The sequence below is a fragment of the Bombus vosnesenskii genome, unplaced genomic scaffold, assembly GCF_011952255.1.
Source record: "Bombus vosnesenskii isolate JDL3184/JDL3185 unplaced genomic scaffold, Bvos_JDL3184-5_v1.1 scf7180000013308, whole genome shotgun sequence".
NCBI classification, from domain to species: Eukaryota; Metazoa; Arthropoda; class Insecta; order Hymenoptera; family Apidae; genus Bombus; species Bombus vosnesenskii.
Window position 1 is genome coordinate 769,341 of NW_022882957.1, and position 25,474 is coordinate 794,814.

General features: G+C 40.9%; 1 protein-coding gene across 5 annotated transcripts in view; it reads right to left on the reverse strand.

Moving 5' to 3' along the window:
- Positions 1-25,474, reverse strand: part of LOC117234727 (zeta-sarcoglycan) — a 218,461-nt gene that overhangs the window by 190,723 nt on the left and 2,264 nt on the right. For 4 of the 5 annotated variants that reach the window (XM_033496217.1, XM_033496214.1, XM_033496211.1 and 1 more), the window contains exon 3: positions 22,076-22,242. In XM_033496217.1, the coding sequence (XP_033352108.1) occupies positions 22,076-22,099 (24 nt within the window). In that variant the 5' untranslated portion in view covers positions 22,100-22,242. The remainder of the gene's footprint in view (positions 1-22,075; positions 22,243-25,474) is intronic. The other variant, XM_033496213.1, reaches the window with a different exon arrangement.

The window sequence follows — 25,474 nt, forward strand, 5'->3', positions numbered from 1 at the left end:
GCGAAACAGGCTGTCCTGACCATGTGATGGGAACATTTGACGCTGATTAACCGGACAATCTTAATTAACGAACCGTACGCGGCGTTTGTCGATGAACTAGAAGCTGTATTTTTAATGTAATTGAATATACGTGGTACAATGTAACAATTATTCGTTCAACGTGATCTATCTGCGTTAAAACCAGTGGGCCACTTTAGATGGGATTTTAAAACGTAAATGGAACAAAAGGGTACGTTTTCTAACGCATTCAACTGGAACTTCTGACCACTGAAATTATCGCTTTGAGAATTTATTAAATGTAAAACAACCCTAGCGAACTGCTACACGATCGAATATAACAACGAATTTTTACGATATGCGATATTTATAAAGATTTAAATTATCTAAAACTTGCAAGCTACACTCGTGCGGCGCAGTTATTTTATCCCTATGTTTATCCGTTGCGAAATATATAGTTAACGATCGGCGACACGATCACCATTGCATGCAGCTAAACTGTTGATTGGTGAGACAGTGTAGACCTTCGTCGGGCGAAGAGAAAGAAGACCGTCTGAAACATCGGCCGACTTATTACGCGTGTTGCAAGCTACAGTTTCACCTATCGCTGGCCGTACACTCTCGCATATTTTAAGCCAGCCATTTTTCAGCATTTACGCTATACGTCTACGTCAAATTTGCATGAACCAACGATTCCAGCCTTGTTCCGTGAAAACTTTCGGCGTTTCTATGTGGTGCGGCTCGAAAGTCGCTTGGCTTTCTCTCCGTCTATTCTATCTCGGTCTCCCATCTCCTGATTGACCGTGCTTTTCCTGGGATCATAATCTCTCTAATACCGTCACCTCCCTCTTCCCACGTACCGACTTTTTTCCACCCGCCTATATTTTCGTATATATCCGTGGCCAGCAGACCGGCTTGGTATAAATTAGTAGCTTAAATATCTTCCCTATTTTTCATCCAAGAAAATATGTTTCGTGGGGAATATGCTAACTGAAGAGCATCCAGTGGTCCGAGTCGATGTTTCACGGGCTTTACGTAGAAGATTTTTAAGGATTTCGTTGTTTTCCTCTCTTGCGTTATTAATAATGTCCGATGCTTGTGTGTTAGTCGAGCGAGCGATTTAACATTCTGCCAGTGTCGTAGTTCCGTTAAAAGTTTGATAATTAGAAGAAGCTGATACACCGAGTCATCGGAAATTAACAGCCAAACTTGAGCGCTTATATCTCAAAGTTCTAGCTTAAGATGTGAAAATCTGATAACTGTACGAAGAAATAACACGGATCGATTCTCTAACACTGGAAAATAACTTTGTCCCTATAGTAAAAGTATTAAATAATATTTGCTTCATTACTTAAAAAAAAAAAAAAAAAAAAAAAGAGGAACGATCGAACGTTGAGAGACACTGGCCTAATCCTAATGCACACCGTCTTATTTATGCAGCAACGCCGTTTCGCACCACAACGCTGAAGACCTTAACGGCTTTCAATTTCCGTTGGCCATCAATATTATTTAGTTTAGTTTGGACCACCTTCTCGCGTTCTACCCACCCCCTTCGGCATGCTTCTCACGCCTCTGCCAAGGAAATTACTTGTCCTCCCCTGCCCTCTCGCCAATCCAACCTTTGCCTCACCCTTCGCGCTGCTTCGCTCCCTCGAGCTACCAAGATACTTCCTTTAAGGGCGTTTGTCTCCGAATCTTGCATCTCACTGCGTCTCGCGTTACCTTGGCAATGCATAATCGAACGCTCCTAACCGAGTCGGTATCTATATGCCTTAAAAAAGCTTCTACGCTCCAACTGTTGTCACCAATGAACGACGAACCCAGGAAACGATACTGGCGAACTAAACTTGTTACTTCTCCCTGACTGAAACTCGAACGCGATATTCCATAACCATAAATAGATTTTTTAAGGTAATTTTGAACGATACGATCCGATAAATAGGGCGTACCAATTCCGGCTAACTAGCAACATACATACGCTTCCACGCGTATCGCGATAGTCAATTTCGTGCGAGATTCGAAACAACATTCGAGATCAAAGGCAGCAAAGGATCTTGGCTCGATTACCCAGTTTCGGTTATTAATACTGAGTTACCAACATGATCCTGAGCACATACGAAGAGCTTCAATTCGATAATTTCTGTCCTAGATTATGACGGTGGACCGCGAGCTACCCGATAGTCGTACGCACACGTGATTCCCAACGACATAAATGAAACGAAATTACAATCAAATCATCAGATTTGCCGATATCCATTCGAAAACCGATACAATTCACAGGTACCGAGGGCGACGAAGCGATCGTTCGAAATCGACCAACGGTTTCCCGATGCGACGCTTCCGAGCCTCGTTTCGACAACCTTTTCAACCGCGTTTACGTTTTACGTCACGTACACGCGCTATTTACCGTACGATTTACGTTTCCCGATTCTGCGTCCGATGATTTTGCGCGTGAAAGCAGAACGCCGCGACGTACAGTCGTATCGGGTATTCGTGACACGCGCTCCATCGAAAAACGGACACGGCCGATCGGCATCGACATCGACATCGACATCGACAACGACATCGTCGTCGTCATCGTCGATTTAGCTCGAACAAGGGGGAAAAAGCGCGTCGAATCACTCGAAACCGAGGGAAGAACATAATGAAACAGTTCGCGAGACAACGATTCCCTTTATGTTTGATCTGGCCCGATTAGCGGTCTACGGCGGAAACAGGTGCACCCTCGGCGATGAGCCAAGCGGTTTCCCAGACGGATTTTTCTACAATCAGCTCTCGCTGGACCGTGCATACAGATGGCTGTGCTGTTCTTGAGATACTTTCTCAGACCGATACTGGCAAGACAATGGCGTACTTTGTGGCGCTGTGATTAAAACAAGAGGCCGAGCCGAACGAGGGAGAACGAGAGGCGGGAGCGGATGCTCGTTTCTCTTCGCCCGGGTTTCGCAAGGGATAATGAGAGAGGAAGAGAGAAAGAGAGAAAGAAGAGCATGGTGAACGAGGCAAAGAAGAGAACGCCAGTTACAGGAACAAAGAGAAAGATAGAAATTGGACGAAGGGAGTAACAAGAGAGAACGAGAAAGGGTAAAGTACAGAGAGACAGAGTTTGGAGTTCTTTTCATTACCAGCGAGCTCACCTCGACAACAATGCCAGCTTCTGTACCGTACATCGCTATTTTAGCTTCTATGTGTCTCTAATACGTATGCATGTGCGTTTATACAGCTGCCAACCAAATCCCCTATATTTGGAAGAGTTTTTACCTGACACGGAAAGTATTGTACAATCGATTGCAAAATTTCGGAAAATCCGTCTTCCATTGCGAAGGAAATTTGACGCGCTGGATTAGAAATGAATTTGATATTGTGGAATAATATTGAAAGAAATAATAAAAATAATACAAGTTGTTAATAAGTAAATGGTTGTAAATAGTTGTAAATAGTTCAGAATTATGGAAACTATTACGATGACCCGATAGAGCGCCATGACTACAAATGGTCTACCAGATATTGCATGATCGAATCACGGATCGGTTCGAACACGATAACGCAATGAATGGAGCTGAATAATGATCAGCAGGTGATTATGCGCTGTCTATAACTTCGCTCGTGTCAAACCTATCAAAAGGAATGACTAATGTCGAATACAGTTTGCAAGACATTCTATATAAAATTCGATATCATGTTTACACCACGTTACTAAAGATTATACTTGTCATATGCAAGCCTGAAAAGAATTTAACAGTTTACCCGATCATAACGAAATAATCCTATTATATAGTATATTTTATATTCTCACGAGAGAAAACTGTCACAGAAATTTCACGCGTCTCTTTTCAACTTTTTATCATTTTCCCTTAACAGGTATGGCAGAATTATACTCGAAATTATTTACTAATTCGTTCCAATTTTATTTTCTGATTAATAAAGCAACACGGAACAAGTGGAGAAAGGCTTTTTAAAATGAAAACCAGAGGTGCTTGGCCGCTTGGTATCTGGTCGTTCTCTTGGTTGAGGGGGTGCAAGTTGTCCCGCGAAAGTGGCGAAGAGAGGTTTAAGTCCGACTTACACGATATCTGGCCCGCACACTCACTGGGCACTCTATTTCGCGACGCGATACTGTCCTGGCGGTTCAGAGACTGTATTAAAATTGCCACAACGGCAAACTGGATCCCGCAACTTGTCGCCGAAAGAGGGGACAAAAAAGGTATTCACAGGAATACTATTAGGTGTTATGGCACATTGTTGGGAATTGGATAAGAAGCTTTTAGACAGGACTTGATACGATTCATCGAAATTACCGATTACGTTCTAAGAAGAAGAAATAAATCCAAAATAGCCTGTCGAACGAAAGAATTTTACAATCCGTAATATCATGCATTTCCGTTAAACACAAAGCCAACATTATTTTACAAAATGATGTTTATGCGTTACAACACAATTATATCTCCACTAAAATTTCATGGCTATGTTTTCCCCGTATCGTGGAGCACATTGTCATTGTATTTTCATTTTGCGCTAATAAACGCGCGATAGAGTGTCCAAGCTCGGCTAGTACACGCGTCAAATTAGCTCCGCTGTCTCATCCATTAACTGGTCACCGTATTATGTCGTTCATCGGTTCGGATTTATCGCAAATCCATCGTGAATTACGCGTTTCCATCGGTTTTTCAATGTCGGCGAACTCGATGCATCCTACCGCATCCCCTAACCCCCGAAAGCAACGTCAACTTCCAAATTTCCGGACGGCGCGGCGCGCACATTCTCTGTGTACTGCAGACTATTTGTGATCTACGAGGAATTGGACCTTTCTGACCCTGGGCGATGTTCAGACAGGACAGCTATTTCCGATGTTGATAAACGCCCAAGACAGCAGCCCTTTAAATACGTCATTGAATAGTCCGACAAAGAGGCTTGATGAGGTGTCGCTCTTATATAACTTTAGACCACGCAAAACGCAACAATTACCAACGAATCTGAACGAGTTTTCGGTCAAACTTTTACACGCTTCAATTCATATCATTTTTCTCTCCTCTCATCCCCCTCTCACTCTCTCTCTCTTTCTAGTTACGAAGAAAAACGGGATAAAAACGAGAAATCGACGTTTCGTTTTCACTGACACGAAATTAAAACCGAGTGTTTCTCATATTTCAACGCGCGAGTATTAATTCCTTGCTTCGTCCCTTCAGAAGCGACCATCGTTCCGGTCACGTCGCTTCTGCGTCGGGAGCGTGGGAGAAAAAAAGAAGACCTTTGTTGTCAGAAAAAAATTCAATCGGTGTCGCTATCGGCGAAGGAGTAGTAATATTTGGCCCACGATCGACCCTCGAACCCGTAGTTCGTCCCTACGATGGCTGCCGGGAATCGATTTACGCGAGAAACCGGCATACATCTTGCACCTTCGACGCAGTGACAATCAATTTGAAGCGTATACGGAGCATCATCGGCAGAAGACGCAGCGACTCTCATTTGTAGGGACGCGGTAGTACTCCCCGCTGGCCACGTTCCGGAAATTGAAAGTCGGTGACGTGACATCCGGCGGAGGCTCCATCGCTTCCTTCAGAAATTTCACATTAACGAGCAGAGCAAAAAGAGTCGCAAGTTTCCTATAGTCAACGACACTTTCCCCCTTTTCCTTTGCCATCTTTCGCCATCCTTCGCCATCATTCGCCACTACTCTTTTACTTTCTCGCCCTTTGCGTCGTGACTCGTTCCTATTTTTTCTTTCCCTTCTCTCTTCTCGCACTTTCTCACACGTACACGTCTACCCAAGTAACTCGAGTTAGCGAAGTAACACAGGCACGAAGGCAACGCGCGCTGATGCTCGCGACGAGACGCGGCACAACGAGTTTTCCATTAAATTCCCCCTTGTCGATTCGTGCTATCTCGCGGCAACGATCCGACCGTTATAATCGATTCGGCCTGATTCCGGTTAACTGCCGTCGTCCAAAGTTTACCGGCGCGTTCCCCGCGAACAAGCCATCCCGTATTTGCGTCAGACATCAACTCGCCCGTTTCCCCTAAACAACATAAACCACCGCGAAGAGAAACGTTTCGTTCCATGCTGCAACCTGTTTCCGCAGCCTACACTCCCCATCCGCGAAATTTCCCAGTGTCGGTGTACGTTTGCGAGATGGAATTTCGTGCCGCTCCTAACACCATTCGAAATCGACGATCTCGAACGCGTTCTACCAGCTTCTTACTGGTATTTCCAGCCGATAGTCGAGCTCGCTTCTATTAGGAATAGGAACTTCTAGGTAACATGATTTTCTTAGTTTGCGTTTAAGCCAAGTCTCGGCCAGCAGAACTATACACGTGGCGAGACGAGACGAGAGAAAAGTGCCAACGAAAGCAACGTGGAAATTTCATGAGAGACCGGGAATGCGTTTCGACCGCCCGGTGCTCTCTATTGGCTAACCTCGGAAAATCTTTAGTCTTCGCCGACCCGAGTTTAATTATTTACCTCGGGTTTCGTGTTTCGAAAATTGGGAGACACGTAAATGTTAACAGCTCCATCGAGTCGTCCGGAATTCGTAATACGAAAATTCCCGTCCGAAAGACAGAATAGGAGCGGATACAAAATTAGGTATTAATTTCTAACATTTATCATCGCTTTTCTACACAAAACGCCGAACGTATGAATGGAAATTGCCACACTGTCAATTCGTTTATTTACATTTTCATATGTTTACTCGTGTTTATTTATGTCTGTGTGTTATAACACAGTAATCGGAAATTGATCGCTGCGACTACGTGGACCGGTTGTACAACATATCACTAACTACTCTGGATGTGTTAATCATATACCAACTAATTACGAAATAATTCACTATTGTTACATATTTACTGTATCTACTCATCCCGGAGATATCAAACATACCAAATCGAAAATTCATCGTATTTATGTAATGACATACACGGGGCACTAAAACGTGTTCTTTAACGAAAAATACTTCTCGAGGCAATCTTTCCAGTACACCGTTAGAGTCAAAACGATTCATTCGACGAAGCAATAGTTTCGCGTTACGCCCATCATATAACGGGAGTGTCGCAGAAGGCGACTTACATAGGTCGAAATCGGGACCGCCTAGCAGCGTGTGGAACGCGACGGAACGTGTGTTAGAGGCTGATTGCGTCCGGCCGAGATGATTGCTTTTCCCGTGACTATAGCAGTGTACGCGCACACAGAGGGCCAAGAACGTGGACGCGAGCCGTTTGCGCACGTGCACGTTTGTCCATGAACGATTACTGCACCTGCACAGAGAACCGATGTTTCAATATTCCGATAGTTTATTCGTCTGGATCGGTGGACGCCTCCTGCCGGCGCGAAATCACTTCGATTTTAGTTAACGCCGTCGTTGCACGCGTAACGAGTCGAACGACAAACAAGCTCTACCTGCCCAGAAACGATTCCTTGTATCCAACAACGCTTTTTATTCGAACAACGTTTTCCTGAAATTTCCTCTCTTCTCTTCTCTTGTAACATTATTTGGCAAGACTCGTTCTCACAAAGTAATTTAGAAAATTGATTATTTATGATATCAATGCACGACTGCATCATTTACAATATCGCAGCTTTAACAGTTTAATACGAGGATTACTATTTCTGACAGAATAATTTGGAAAATCGATTATCAACGTCATGAATGCACGATTATGCTACTCACAGTATGGCAATTCAACTAGGACTACTACTTTTTACAAAATAATTTGGGTTAATCAGTGGTATAGATGTACCCTTGTATTATTTACATCCCACGACTATTCTTTCTAACAGAATAATTTTGAAAAGTGATTATCAGTGACTCTGAAATTTTAACACTACAACTAACATTCGTAATTTTCCATAAAAACTTATTTTTCTCCTTGCGTTATATATTTCATTCTTCATATATTTTTCTCGTGCAAGTTTTATAATGTGAGATCAAGAATTTTGATGTCAAACATCCTCGATTATTCGGCAAAATTTAAAAGTAAAACAATCACGGATTTTCCGACTGCAATAAGCATCCAAATAAATAATATCCATTCAATTAATTTCAAATGTAATTTACGAAAACCTACCATCTACTATAAATAAACGATAAGAAATCATGTTGTACTAATCGTTGCGTTAATCAAAGCTAGAGTAAGGCACATCAGATAGTAGGCCATGTCAATCTGCTTTTCGTTTCGAAGCACTAAGAAGCTACCAGGCTGATTTTAAGGAGGCGACAAGCTTAAAGCGTGACAGCGTTTAAAACAGAGGAAGCGCGGCAGAATGAATTCGGTGCCGCGGGTGAAACAGTGCATATCTCTGAACTACTCGAAATTGATCCTAATCCGTAATCCGGCTTGTTCAGCCTGCTCCGTCTGTTCTCTCCCAAGGTACTTAGCACCCGGGACGACGAATCGAGTGAAACGGAGGAAACGACGCCCGGGATACAGGAGGGACAGGAAAGGAACAGCGCGGACCACTTATATTCGAAAGGCCAGCCGGCGCGCGATGTTCCGTGCATTATGCATGATACGACGCTGTTTAATGCTCGTCCAAATTGTAGCCGGTCGATTTGAAATTTCGCTGCAGCTTGGCTCATCCACGTGTTACAAATGCTAATTCAATTGTCCCCTTAATTAACGCGCTAGGTTTCAAGATAAGTCGAGTTTTCGATTTCTTTGCAGAGGAGACTATTGCTAAATAGGAGGTAGTTTCGAGGATAACTGATCATTTGATTAAATAGATGGTCATTGCGTATAATGAAATCCGTTTGAACTTTTGACATTATTCTTCGAGGTACAAAGATCATATATCGAGAGATTAAACAACAAAGTTCTCCGAAAACCAGTGATAATAATATAAAACATATTAATATAAATCATATATAGAAGCAACAGCTATTCACTTCGTCGATAAGACTACTAGAACGTATGAACTTCCGGTCGTTCTACGTAATACGTGTGTATCCTATTACATAGCACTCCATCTGGCTTTAAACTTCGTTCTAGCATATACATGCTACTAAATGTTGCTATTCGTTGCTAAAACTGTCATTTTACGTAATTCCCACGTAATCGAAAAGCGTGAACGTACATTGGCGGTCGTGAACGTTGTAGTGCCTCCTTGTGCTTTTCGACGTAATAATGTTTTAATTCAAATCTGTCAGGTTTTTCGTTTATTTTTTACGATACCCAATTGTATCGGTATAGTTTACGATACTTTTATCTGGATTAATATCTCTCACTTTATACAGATTAACCGATGAGAACGTCATCGCGTCGTGTCCGATGGAACCGAGAAACAAGTGAGCTCTCGTCAAAGAGATATAATTAATCGTCCAATTCTCCGCGAAAACGCGTCGGAATTATTCGTCGATTAATCGCGATCGTTAGCGGGCCGTTTACAAGCAGAATCAATACGTTCGCAGCTTTGGAAACTTTCAAAGTCCTCGGCAAAATTTCAGCCCGTTTTCAACCGGTGAACGAGCAACCTTAATTAATCCAAACTCTCGCAATTGCTTTCCCGCGCAACGTTTAATCGCTCGAATCAATCGTGAGACTCTGGTTAGCCGAGAAGTTGTCTGTCGGAAAGTCAATGCCAGTGCAAGTATCGTCTCGTTCGATCTGCACGATGCACACGCGTTCTTCGCTCAGAGATAATGCGAAGCGTTTCGAGTCGACCGCTGTAACATCAGACAGCTAGAGAAACGAACGGATTAATTATTCATGGACGTCCAACGTCCGACAACAAACACGAAACCGTCGTCACTTTGTAACACCCTTGTACGGACTAGCTACGTTGTTTAGCATGACTATAGGAGGAAGCGGCTACGTGGTTACATAAGGACGACCACATTTGTACCGCTAGATGTACACTCCCTTTGTGCTCCAACACGCGCGTCATAGACACAATTAATGCAATGTACGCGCAATCGAACCGCCACTTGTTCGCGTTTCCACGATCATGCCGTTCATTTTTTACGTTTGTTTCTCGTCTCTGGTTCGCTTTCTGCGATTTATTGAACATAGCTGATTGGATACAAAGCTCTCGCGAGACCAAGTAATTAAACCGAATTCAAATTACGAGTATTCATACAGAGAACAAAAATTGAATTCATAGGGAAAATCCGTGCTAGCACGCGCCAACTTGGAAAAGAGTTTAACGAGCCCCTGGCTAATTTATGACACGCGCAGTGTGTTCAGCTGCGTGCAACAATTTCCTGGCAAGTTCGTAGGTAACGTGGAAAGTTAGGCGATAAACGTTGGAAAACTGAAATTTGTTTGCCACCATCGTTTTATAAAAATAGCTATAGGTAGGAACAATGAGTGCAATTTTATAAATTTCGAAAATATTCGTCTTTTTCTTCCCTCTAATTACATATTTGAGAAACTTGTAATACTTTTCAATTATTTCGTCATTTCGATGTTCGAACGATAAACATCGTCTTTCGCTGGAAATTGCTCTGATCTCTCTTATCTCAGCCGTACAAGCCTATTGATCATTTGCAGTAACCCTCTTCGGTCCAACCTACAAATCGCATTAACCCTAGGGTTATTTTAACACGGGAAGTGCGGGATCGTGAAATGGATCATTTGTTCTTCTCAATTAGAAAACTTTCCACCATCTCTCTTTTCGATCGCTGTAATTCGAGACCTGATCTTAACTCGTTTAATCGAAAGTAGATAATACTTTTCGACGATCAACGTCAATCACTGTACTCGGCGTGTATTATGAATCGAGTCGTACGTGTATCGAGATACTCTCGCTGTTCTCAGACCACAAACCAATACCAAAATAGCATTCTTGTGTCGAGCAAAGACACGCAAGGATACTTACACTCGGGTCCTACCGTATTCAATTAGCAAAGATGGTCAGAGAGATAGAGTCGTTTTCTTGATATCGTCGATGCTGGGAGAGCTCGAAAACATAAAACACGAAACCCTACCTACAGTCTGTCATCGATACATATGCTTCTTTTTCCATCTTCTCCCAAAGTAATCCATTGTCTAAATTTTGCTCAAGCACGCCTAATCTTTAGCTTACTTTTACTTCCTAAATCAATTTACGTATTATCGCAAACCAAATTCGGAATCAAGGATCGGCAGCTGAGTTTAGAATCGCCGATCTCCTTTTTCTTTTCTTTCTCTTTTTTCCTCCATTAGGCCACAATAGAATCTCGATATTCGGTAAACAATGGTGGCTTGATATCAGACCGGCAGCTACGAGTTTCCCAAGCTGTGTTCTCCCTCTATCTATAGACACGTAGAGAGAAGCAGGGAACGGAGGATTGTGCTGGAGTAGAAAGACGGACGAGAGCAGTAGGAGGAAAAGCAGAAGGAGGTGTTAGAGGATCCTTATCCCTCTTATCCGTGCGCTCGCTCTGTTTCCATTCTGAATCCACGAGCAGGGATTACTTAACTCGAGAAATTCATCCGAGCGAAAAGAGACTGCCGTCCTTCTTCGATGCCGGGCACTCGTTCGCCGCGACCTGATCGGCCCGCGAAATCAAAGTCTCTGTCTGCTACTCGAAAAAACGCTACCTAAAGAAGAATCATTATTTTGCGAAGAAACGAGAAGTTGAGGAGGTGGCTACCGGTCCGTGAACCAACATTTCCCTCCATTCGCGTCATTATTTTTTTTCCTTTACCTTCCTACCTATTCCCCAATATCCTTATCCCAAGCGTGGAATATAGAATCGTTCGATTCGACTTCGTGCCACGGGGTCACGATGATGCACGCGTTCCCTCGCGTTTCTCTTCTTACCCAGCGCAGGGAAAAATTTCGCGGGCGCAGCATCTACTACATTTATTCCCGTGGACGTACGGAGGTCAGTTCGATTTCCGCGAACAATTCTGACGAATTCCCCGGCGCGAGCCAACGAGAAAATGTTTCGAGTGGAAAAAGAAACGTAGACGGAGCATGTCAAAGAGTTATTGGTAATTGCGCCGGCCTTTTCGGACCATTGGCTTTGATAGCTTCATACTTTACGGAATCGAATGGGAGACCGCATTCGTGTCTAGCTCCTCTTATATACTGCTCCACTAAAATCTTGGCCCGGACAATAGATAATAGAAGGAATACCGTTGTCCCAGCCGCCACCGGTAGAAGGATCGTCTACCGCGATATTTAGGCGTTGGCCACACTTCCACGAACTCTTCACTTCCGATTCCATCCTCTGTAAATCACTCTGAAACGGTCTGTGACCACCCTCGACAACTATCTTGCTCGTTATTTGACTGTAGAATTTGGCACGTTTTAAGAGTAACACATGTGCTTCGTGTCGATTGTTCGATATTTTTCTCTCATTCGTTCTTCTAATACCTTTAACAATATTGCACATATATATATTTGTATTTGTATCCAGACGTGACGATAAATTGGTCGCATAAAATATTCCAGATGTAATTTCACAGGCTCGATCGTAAATGTAATGTTAAATCGGGCTTTTTTACTCGGACTAGAGAGGCACAAATAACAAGGTACTAAATAATTTGTGAACGATGCAGGTTTCGAGGCGGCAGTTAAGCAGGTCGGTAGGTTACACAGTAGCTAAGCAGAGGGTTGATGGAAGCGGAGAGTAGTAAGCGCGTCGCTATGTAAGAACCGCCTTGCCCCTTTCCACTAAGTAGATGCTTGTCAGCGGAAACTTAATTAAATATCCAAAGTGGATGCCGGAATTACTACAATTAGTATGACGGCTTTCCTAGCCCATCCTTATTACCCGGCTAGTCCCGTCCGTCCCATTCGTGGGTATTACTACTTAATGTCTAATAAACGTCACATCCGCCGAATGTCGTACGTTATTTCTTTTCTACTTTCGACCCCGGTCCTCGTTGCAACCATGCGAAGGAATTTCGGTGTCTCTCGTGGGAGACGAGGGGGAAATACGACTCTAACGAACTCCGAATGCAAAAGTTGGCTCATAGTTGTCGACACGGTTACGCTCCAAATTTTTCGACTACCTAACTCTGAACCGGGATGAAATGGATGGGTACGAAGGGGAGGAAAATTAGTTGAAACGTTCGGAAAGTTCCCCGGGAAAAGTTACTTGCGACGATAGCATCTTTGAATGAAATTTTAATTAATTATTCCGCTACTAACCGACTGACTATGTCAAATTGTTTGATTAATCTACAAATTCTATTGCGTATGCAACAGGAAATCAAGGTCAAAATCCAACAGATTTATTCCCGATTGGTTCGTCGTACTACTCGAAACGATTTGGGAGTGGACAGTTCGATGGTGTTACAAGCGGTAGAGGTACTTTGCTGAACTGGCACGTAAATACGAGCTCGGAAGACTTTCTTTCCTCGTTCCAACTGGTTCTCCATCATCCGGCCGTAGGAAGAGAAGAGACGGACGAGGATAGCAAATTACAAAGAAGGAATGTAGAAGCCGGACGCCTTTTGTCTCGCCCGAGATTTCTCCCTTCGATTTAATTGCGGGGAAAGAATCGTCGCGGGCGAACGATGAAGAGAGATGTCCAGCCGTTTATTGCAAATCGAAGGGGAATCGTCCTACAGATGAATGGTACTCCAGACACTCGGAACGATCTCGACAAACGGATGAAATTACAGCCGAACGATCTATAATCGAGTGTCCGTTCGACGTCAATTACTACGACGATGATGTCGACTACGACGACGATGAAACTGAAAAGAAACGTGGTCGAAAAATTTCCAACTCTACCACCAATCTTTCGTTTTCCTATCTATCCGCGATTTTATCGTCTTACATTTGCATCTCATAAATTGTGCATCCACCCAACCGCACATTTTCCACGTCGAATTTTCGATTTCACTAACGGTCTTTCATTTTGTACGAATCCAAAGGATTTCTGACCATGGGAGCGCAAAAGATGGAAATATCAGAAGAAGAACAAAGACAAAGAGGGATGGAGAGAATAACAAGAATGTGGGAGAGAAATAAAGATACAAGAGAAACGCGTAGCACGCTATATAGCGATATCTATTGGCGCGGAAAAGGAACGGTTTACAACAGAATATTGTCCCGTCTAAGCCGCTCTCCAATATTTCATCAACTTTCTTATTCCTTCTTTTCCACCGCCTTCCTCGCGAACCCATGTCTTCCTTTTCCTCCGGTACCCCACTCTTTCCACTATCCACATTGTGTTGTCCTTCTTATAAAACAGTCTGTTTGTTCTCAGGGGCGACAACGACGAAAACGAGTTGCGCAAAGCGCGTCTAAGTATTTCATCAAGAATTCGTGGCTGAAGGCACTGTATTTTGGGTCCATAATACCGCGGCTTCGTTGTCACAAACATATTAATCCGCCACCCAGAGACAAAACTTCAAACGCGTCATCGTCATTTCATTTTCCAACCGTGTCATAAACATTAGCAATTTTTTCGAGATTTTCGAGTATCCTTCGATTTTATATGCCTATATTCCGTTACCACCGAAAACGCATCGACCGAAACTTCAAAGTCAGAATCGAAGCAGGCAGGTTTTCCACTTTGTGACCATTCGATGATAGAGAAATTAAATTTTGTCGGTTTTGCTCGACCGAGAATTTCATATCTCGGATATCAACGCGTCGATTTGTTCCGGCGCATTCACAAGATAAACGATTCCACAGTGAAAAACGAAGAATCGGTTTGCCGGTCGCGAGAAAAGTCGGTTCGTTACCCTGCTCCGCACAGTAGCCCACGCATAACTTCGCCGAGAACAATAAAAATTTTAGTGCAGCTGGCCGGGGTTATTGTATGGACAGCGAATGCTCTACTTGCTGGCAAAACGGTTGAATTACGAAAGTACAGGGGAGAATAGAAAAAAAGGAAAGAGAGAAAAGAAAAAAGAAAAATATGTATACACCCCCCTTACCCCTGGCGTAATTTCGGGTGCTGCTCTCGTAAATATACATCATCTTGTAGCGACGACATAACCTCGGCGTTCCGAAAACATTCTATAATACAGAAGCAACGTGTATCGCTGGCCGTTCCGTGCGCGTGGAATCACTCGATGTACATACATATCCGTACACGCCAACGTATAAGTACAGAAACCGCGGTACGCCACGATGGTTGACCTGACTAACGAAAAAAAAAAAAAAAGGGAGAGAGGAAAAAAAAGATTTTTCAGCTTTGCAGCACGATATTAAAGGCCGCTTTTAGCAGAAGTAATGAATTTTAACGGTAGATGAGCCCCCATGGCTGTTCAGCTGTACGCTGCCGCATACCCGACGTAAGAAATTGCTCTCGCGAAATTATTTCCTTTATAAATCAGCAGCCATACGTTTCGACGTCATCCTACCTTACCTCGCATACCATTCTCCACCCCCTAACTGCCTCCCTCCTTTCGCCTTCTTCTCCTCTCTTTCTTTATCTATCTCCTCCTCCGAATGGGACGTCTCCATCCGCCGAACAGAGTCGAGAGAAATGGTCAGAGTTTATTAACAATACGTTATCGGTTGAAAAATACCGCGGAGTTCCACGAAGAATTGCACCGAATACCTTGTACGTGTCCGTAACCGGTAGTAATCCGCAAAGACGAAAAGGAAGACAAGAAAACGTATTACAATTGCTCTATCGTCCCTGGGCAATCTAATTTTTTTCGTCTCATTATGGAAACGAACGTTTAGCGAGCAAAGAAAAACATTGTTGAGACGTCTACCTCTCAAAAGAATGTTTCACACATCATTGTTTCCTGACGAAGCGTTTAAAGATGTTCCTAAAAATCTAAGCTAAAAAATCTAAAACCTAAAAACAGATAATTTTTAATTCTTTGATAATTAAAAAGAAGACTAACAACAAACTAAACACAGAAACCTTCCATTCGCTCTTTCCATAGCCAATATAAAGATATCAAAGAAGATAATTGCATAAACCAAACGAAACTCGTAGCAACATTAGCAGAGAAGAAATAGATTCTTATCGATAGGGCTGTCTTCCGACACCATCAATTGTTTCGAAGGAGAAAGAAGTTTAGATAGAATAAGATGGCGATTGTTTGATGTCTCTTTCAGGTTGTAAGCCATGATACGAGGCTCCATCGAGTGAAGCATCAGGGCAGTGAATCTTTCAGTTGAGAGCAAAGGACACGGAGAGACACGGGTGTCCGGTATGGAGCTTGATTTGGTACCAGAATAGCGATGGTGGGGATGTAGTAATTTGTCGGCTTGGGAAGGCGGCTGGCTCCAAGCTGATAACAGGGGGTGGTCCATTCTCCTCTGATTCCGCCACCCCGTTTCTCCTCGTCCTCCGGTGTAAACCCTTCCTCCACCTTCTCCTTCTCTTCTACCATCCCTCTACACCTTCTCGCGGCCATGCCTGCTCCACTTGCGAGTATGCCAACCCGTGGATCCACGTAAGACATCCGGTCTGTTCGCAATGTCTCGAATGTGTACGAGGACAGGGGGAAAGACGCCGATATCACAGGCGAAGAACGAGACACCAGGGGATTTTCCATAATCGAGCGACACACCCTCTCTGCCGTTTATGACTCGCACCAACTTTCAGTTGTATGATCTTACCTAGCTTTTCTCCGAACGTCGCTACGATAAAAGTAATTTCTGCACGGAATCCCTTAATAAAGACGCGACGCGCCGATACTATGAGTCGATTAGTGGCGATGCCAAGACAACAAGGAAAAGATAAGAGCGCCGACATGCCGGAAGAACGAACCGAGTAATTCGACGTTGTAATTCGATGGAACGATTTGACGAGGCGAGGTTCCGAGGAATAACGTGAAAGGGTTGTGTAAACGGGGCCAAATAAATCGAACTTGCGGCGTGCTGTACGTCTTCTATTCAGGTTTCTTGGGCGCGCGGGCGGTATTATTTCGATCGAGACAAACGGAGCGTATAACAAGAGTAACCTTAATTCTGGAGAAATCCACTTCGGTGGAGTTGAAATTCTTGAGCCAGCTGATTGGCGAACAAAGTTACCATTCTAATCTCGTTTCGAAACCAAGGGGACCGACTGTTCCTGAATTTATTCTACCAGACTATGCATGCCTGTAACCGCCCGCTCCAATCGCTTTAACATTACCGCGGGAAACTTCTAATTACCGACTTCGCGACGAATTACCATTAGCACGCTGCGTTTAACGTAATTTTTTCTTCCGGGAATTGATTACGTCTTTTCGATCAAATTCCACCTAAGAAAGTAGACTTCGTAAATTTACCGAATCCCTCCGTGGATCTCTTCGAACTAGCACCTTGAATGAAAGTGGTAGTAACCCTTTGCGAAGTCTCCCGTTTAATATATTGATAGAGTTATTCGATGGTGACCTTTCTTTTAAAATTCTAAGAGTATCAGATAAGGGGGTGTTCGAGTAATGCTAGCCCGATGTAAAATTTCATAAAGGCCTCGGAAGAGCCAGTTTCCAGGAACTACGGACCGGTTAACACCGCCGAGGCTACATAAGAGTCCGAGAGTTAGTATCTTTAATATGTCTGACGTATGCAGCAGTTAAATTAAAGCTCACCGAGAGCCCCGAAAGCTCTCACCTTGTTTCAGCTCAGTACGTAAACTCGAAGCGTGCGGTAATATCGCGTACGAAAACCCTGGTTGCCTCTACTTTCCCGTTGTTTTATTCGAAGCTAACTACTTCAACCATGCTTTTAACCACAACAAATTTTTTTCTCCACGTTGGTTTTTCTTCAATAACCGCACCGACCCTTCCGTCATAATAAACCATAATTAAAAAGATGTTCCTACTGTTGTTTACCGCAAGCCAAGGTAATTAAAAGATAGCTGCTTCTCCGGCCATGTGTTTATCGTTCGTCTTTATTTGCCGAATCGAACGCTACCGAGGAAGTTAACTTGAGAAAAGAATTGCGATCACAAAGTTCCAGCTAACTAACCCTCCCAATCTTCTCACAATTCGCTTATATAACGACGGAGGCTTAGCGCGAAACGAATGTCATTTTACAGAGGAACACGGGGTATCTCCTCCCCTTACTCATCGGCTTCACGAAACTAACTTCGCCCACGTCACCACTCGCTGTCGGAACAACGCGCACACAGCCAGTTGATACCCGATGCTGCTTAGACATTCGCTACTCAAATATTCGTAGGATCTCTGGGCTTGTGTGTTTGATCCGTGTGCGAGTATTCACGGACGAGACCGGGGACGAGCGCTAATACGCTCGTTTATGCGCCTACATACGGCTGAGTACGAGCTTAAGCCACATTCTCACGTAGCATCGAATATAGGAATGGTGTCTCTCCTAAGGATAAATTTCCGCATGCAGATTCTCGCATTAGATTAAACTCCATTCATCGGAAAAACGTTCAACATTACGCTCGTACAAGTAATCGGCCTAGCGCATCGATTGCCACCTATATTGCTGCAAGTGTTACCTGATAATTAGTAAAACCTCGCCAATATTGATAGAGTACGGGTATATTGATTTAATTATGGTTTAATTATCCCACACCGGATACGATGCTGTTAATTAAATATGGACCTCGCCATGTTATTAATTATAACATCTCGCGCCTTTCCAACGCGCTCAACATTCATAACTTGCCACTTTTCGATATTTCAGTCGTAACAAAACTGAAGTTTTCGACACGCATAGCCAAATAGATAAGCGAAAAGAAGCTTAATACTTTGATCCGCATCATTATATCGGTCCACGTACTACTTCCAGCTTATGTTCTTTCATTAAGGCTATTATCCGAAACCGCGGAAATCACATTACGATCGGTCAATTGACTATTGGAGATATCTCACAAATCCCTTTGTCACCCTCTTTTTCACCTCAACTCCTAAAAGTACCACTTGATGATCAAGTTATAATAGCAATCGATATCATACACAAATGCAAAGGAACAAATTACGAAACGAAATGGTGCTATTAATTGCATTAGAACCGGATAGAATCGCGAGACCGTGTAAAATGAACGACAAACATTTAATTTCGAATACGCTAATCGTCTCTTTACGGCCAGAAGTTTCGGTGTGAACCCAGCATTAGAACGCGGAGATTCGTACCCTCGTATCGGATCCCGCACAGGAGACACATAGATGAGAACGTGCACGCCGATACATCGGCATAACGCATCCTTCTGACTGCCAACCACCTCCTGCGGGTACAGAGAGCTTTTTAGCAAACTGTCAAACTCTGCCGAACCACGAATTACTCGTTCCAGCACGTATCCCGAATGTAGTCCCGCAGTATGCGCGCTATTCTGGATCAAAGACCTGGGGATATACCCGGATACGAAAATTTGGAAATATCGATCTTGGTCAGCGACACGTTCGAGAATTGCCGAACCGCGCGAATAAACGAGTGAATGGGGAAGATTGATTGACCGATAGATGAGTCTGGGTTAGAATACCGATCGCGGGCCAATTTGCGTCCAGCTCATGCTGAGATATGTTTGGTCCAACAGTCCCGAGGGCTATGCTGAAACTTCTGCTTTTTTTTAAAATGAATCTTTCTTGAAGGTATATAACAGAAACTAAAGATTACACCGATAGTAGGAGAAAAATTGATACTATGTCGTTGATAAATTTTTAAACCGACTAAATTCGCTTCGAAGCTACATAATGGTAGAAAATACAAGCATATTTGTTTCATCGTATACGAATGTAGAAGTTTATAGAACACTGAATGGTATCATAGGAATTACGCTATAAAATATCCATTAATATTATAATTTTTAATTGAACTTCTGAATACAAGGATCTATCTAGATCTAACTGATCTCGCGTGCAAAGGTTAATGCGCGAAAGTCGTTGATACCAATTAAAGATCACAGAAATGCAGAGGATGAACGGGAAGAAAAAATGAGGCTAATAAGGAAACCATAAGTCAGACTTAATTGCGAATAATTATAAAGAACGATAGAAATGCTATTAGTTTATTTCTAGAAGATCATTTCGTATTACCCATGGAACATTACACTACCATGTTACAAATGTAACACTACAAAGTATGTATCCCGACACCCGTAACTGCATAGAAACGTCAGATATCGCTGAGGAACACTTACCATTCTCATCATGACATTCCTTGTCCTATGATAGGTACGAACGAAAATGTCGGTATTCCAGAGACATTGAAACTACTATGACCGCAACTCTGACGTTTCCATTTGCACGAGATGGAAAACAATGCGTGAGCGACTCGTAAACTGTATAAAATAAATTACAGTTTTCGAGAAACTTCAGGCATTCGAGAGTCCTTAATAAATCGTAATAGCATACAACGTATTCACCATGCCACATTTTCGTCGTATGTTTACGACGAAAGGAAATCGAATTTGCCTGGCAACGTACTGACGACAAGCCATGCCAATTTCAAAAACCGAGGGAATCGAGTGTCGTACACCCTATGCGATATTACTATGTGTTCTACGTGAAACGAACATTGCGTGCGCGTAAAACACTAATGGGATAATAAAGAACAATCTTTACAGTACCGCGAAATACACCAAGAACTTGTTACGTAGAAATGAACGACTCACGTGCAGAATTTACGCGCCATGAATCGTTTTATTACCGATACACGAGCCTCGAAAGATGCAATAGTGGCGACCCTCCACAGTCAACCATCGAAACTTAACAAAATGCTACACCAGATAGGAATAATATATGTAGTGAAATGAGACAAGTCTCGAACACTCCAAATTCAATAAAGAATAAATAAATAATAATAAATAGGAATGACATTATTTACGATAAACAACCATAGTTAATGTTACTTGTTCAATAAATCACACGTATTCAGTAAGATAGTTGATTAAAATATATGGAATTACAAATTAATTAAAACTATAAAAATGAAAATTTCATTTAAACATTTATCGTATTGACATAAATTATAAAAGCATATCAAATAAAATGAAATAAAATTTAAAGAATGAAATTGGTAACAGTGCACTTTTAAGCACCTTTAAAATAATCAATTCTAATAAATCATTGGCGAAATAATAAAAAAAACATAACAAGTTACTATATTAGTTAATAAAATTCAGTTTATAACATTTAATTTCACTTAGATTCGGAAGTGCCAAGCGCCGAGCTTTACCACATGCCGCGCGCGCTTTCCTGCTATACCGACCATTGGTCCTTATCGCGATTGACCTGATCATCGTTTTTGACCAAAGACATTCTATAGGGCTACCGACATGGGGTCATAAACTCTGTTATATGTCCTCTATGATTTGCTACAATAATATATAATAATAATTCAACTAAAGTGCCGAAAACGATAAAGCCAGTAACTATCAAAAGATCTCCCTTTTATAAACGTACAAAACATAGAAGAGGTATCTCATGAATTTTTTAATAATTCATAGAAGAATCTTGCAACATCAATTACGTAGGTTGGAATTGAAATTAAATTTTACTACGAAATTGTGAAGAATACAAAGCGGATTTTTATGCAAATTCATATTTTTGAGAATATAATTAAAAAAATAAACCTCGGTAAAAAGTTGGTTTACCTAATATTATAGAAAGCTATACATTGCTTTATACAACATATATTTTATATATTTTTTCGAATTATGTGTATTTTATGTAATTTAAACTTTAAAATTTCTTATAAATCCGCAGTGTACTAAAGACTTTCTAAATTTTTAAACATGGTATAGTATATAGTATATCATATAATAATCTTATAAAGAATAATACTATTCATCTACATTCCCTTATTTAATCTACTCAAACACCACCCTGGTCCTTTAGAGATTTCAGAAACAAACTGGAATTTAAACCAATTTGAGGGAAATAAAAAGATATTGCATAGATTCTACCTACCAGAAATATAGAGATGCCTTTATAGATCTTATCTACTACGAATCTCTAGACTTCAAATCCTGTCTATAAGGAATCTCAAAGAGTTTTTAAAAATCCTACCTATTGGGAACCTAAAGATTTCTTTATAAACTCTACAAAATCATAAATCTGAAGATTTTTCTGTAAGTCCTATCTATACAAGAATTTGAAGATCTATTTATAGGAATTATACCCGTAAGAAAAACTAAATATCATAAAGGGAAGAAAATTGTATAGAACATTACGTAGAATATAATGTCTTTTTCCATTGATCTCGTGATGGATCTTAAAATAAACTCGAACTATAAAAAAATTAGTACAATTCTATGCGATATTTATAATTAATTACCAATAATAGAGGCTTAAACATCATTCCTCCATATTTGTCTCTTCTCTTCTAATCGTTTTCTGTAATCCATTCCACTTTTGAGCCACTTCTTCACACGTATTGGGGACATTATTACAATTCCATATATGTAATAGATACTTCTTACAAGTTAGTAAATCTGGAACATACTTATTTATTGCATCAGTACTTAAAAAAACATCCGATAAGAAGACATTAGGGGCATTTATTTTAAAAATAAGACTATAATAACGCACATTCACTGTCATTAGCTTTAAAAAGAAAAGGCTGAATTCTTATTTATGTCTTTCAATAAATTAAGTGTATGCAAAATATTGCGCTATTAAAAAATAGCAATAATTAAGATATATTCGTTATTACAGTAACAAACAAACATATTTAACAGTATTTTCATTAACAAACACTCTCATAATTTGGGGGGAGGGGGAGGTAGATACTAAAAAGAGAACAAATCAGTGGCCAGAAAGGCCATCAAAATAGAATCATTATCCACTCGATATAATCCCGAACCATAAACCGTGAGTGGAATATATTTTCCTTCTCGCAACGCTAATATACTAAATTGAAATATACACAACATAGAAAATCCACAGTATAAGTCGCGAAGAGTGCTTCATGTAATATTTGCAATAATAATTAGTTTGCTATTTAAAATAAAAAAAAAAGAAAAAAAGAAAAAGTAGGAAACTCTCAAAAGCAAAAGTAAAATATTTTAGTTATAAATAATCTTTGCACTCATATTTAAACATTCGCAACACTAATAACGAGACGTCCAGTACAGTCATATAACAGGCTGCTACTGTAACTGAATCAGATGATCCAGGAGCAGGAAAGTGTTTCCACAAGTTTAGTGGAACAAGATTGGGCATAACATAGGCGCAACACTACTTGAAAAAACGCGATCATTCTTCAGCGCAACTCTAACTAGAAACTAATTAAAACAATCGCGATAGAAGATCGCAACACTGATTCTTAAAACAAATTTAATAGAAAGTATTATTTATAAAATTAATGAAAAGTTAACATTTCTAAATTAAACTTTAAATGATAAAAAATAAGATAAAATTTTAATATGTATTTTACTTTCTAAGATCAAACTATCGATCTATGATCAAACTTGTTAAAGACAATCGCGGTTCATAATTCGCAACACTAAGGGAAGTATGATTATCATTTTTTCGCAACTCTATTTAATCCATAAGCTCCCATGACTCTAATAAAAAGCCGCGAAATATTTTTGCAACTTTAATACTAATACTCAAACCGTAATTAATCTCTCGCAACGCTAATTCAAAGACCGCGATTAGCCCAATATGGCGATGAGCCGACATGTACGTCGGCTAACAAATCAATCACATCTAATACTACTACAAATACTACAAGCGAGTACAGTGACAAAGTAATAACGAGAATGTCTTTCCATGCTCTGGATGATCCAGAGGATGGAAAGCCATTAGTAGTTGCCCTCTTCTATGGCAATTTGCCGGGCCTCTTCGGCTCATAGCTTCTTTCTTCGGGCGCAATGCCCGCTGAAACTTATATCTAGGCTCGAGACTTTCTAAATCGAAAACCAAAAAATAATTTACAAATAAAAACATAAATCGCGGAAGCTGATCCAAGTGCACATGGATAAACAACGATCATATAGCGATCGCTGTCCGTTCGCATGTGCATGCTCGAGCAATATTAACGTTCGTTTCGAAGCCAACTCGCGACCACGACTACGAAATTCGAAAAATCGATGGGCGAAGCCGAAGGCGAATGGCATGTTTCGTTCGTGTCAGCTTTGCCGTCGATTTTTCAAATGAAATTTCCTGAAACAGGTTGGACACGCGAAAACGCGCCTACCCGACCAAAGACTGTGCCAACCTGCCCGGCCCTACCTACTTATAATTAATGAACAGGCACACCAGAAGGTATATTACCTATCCTAACCAGCCCTATATTTAAAAATAGCAAAAGGGGCACACCAACACACTCACTCCACGATTCTCACACATGACACTCGGGCACAAGGACCTACACTAGAGAGAACGTCCCGGGACGCCTCCGACACCCGAGTTTGGCATACAACATGCACACTCTAATATTACGTACCATTTTCCTGAAATCGACTGACGAAGGCTAGCGATCATTGCGTACAACACAATAAAAATAAATCTCTATTTTAATTGCAGATATTCATAATACAAAGACTATGATTAATTTTCAAAGAAATTATAGATGATACGAAATTTCTATTATAATTTAACAAGAAAATTTATAATACTAATATCTGTGATTCGCTGTATTTAATAACAAATCCTTGTTTTTATAGGTTGTGATTGGAACGATATTTGTGTGACTTTATTCTTTATTACTTACATTTACAGCAAATAAAATACTACTATATACTAAAACGACGCAATTCCACAGCCTAACCACACATACCATGTGGAAAGTACGTCGTGCACGATACGCTAACGCATCGTCAGTCGCTCACAAATTGTTATAAAATCAATGGTCATCGTGCTCATTGCCTTTCTCCCACCCAAGTAGCACCTGGGCACGTGCGTGAGGTCCTGACAATGAACACGGAAAGGGTTAAATCTGAAAATCCTAACTAAAAAAGGTATTAGTGTATCCATTTTGTCTGTAACGGGCTAATTTTTCTTCATTTTGCATTTTCGGATTTTATCTCAATTACTAACACTTTAGACTCTACTTTATTAATTTAATAAATTATCAAAATATCAATATTGAATTTATTTACAGCAAACAGCATAAATAGAGTCAATGCAATATATTGATTTATTCAAATAATTGACATCATGAATTATTGAAATTCCAGTACAAAAGAGACAAACTGATACTGAATAAGAAATTTATTTAATAATTGACTCAAAATTAAATATTAATGCAAACAACCTCAGGCAATCCCTTCGTCAAAGCACATTTATAAAAGTACACAGCAATATTCAAAACTTGTTGCTTTGATTCCAAAATTTGCCTGTCGCGAAATTTCTTCTTGCACATAAAATTCAATACAATTTTATACGACAGAATTGAATTTTAATATCTCTATATGTATATTTTAAATTAATATCCAAATTCAAAAGTGATGGACAAACAATTAAAAATCCTTTGAAATAATGCCATCAAGAAATAGAAGCTGAAGTAAAAACTGACTTATTATCGTTTGATATACAATAATCGCAATTTTTAAAGCAAGGAAGTCTTCGTTATTACGAAATATTTAGTTAAGTCATTACAATTGCACTTTAAAAGTTATTATTACAATGAACATATTTTCAATCACAAATATTCAAATTCATTGTTAATATAACATCGTTTGTGTCAGTTAGTACCACTATTGATATTATTAATATAAAACTTGTCAGT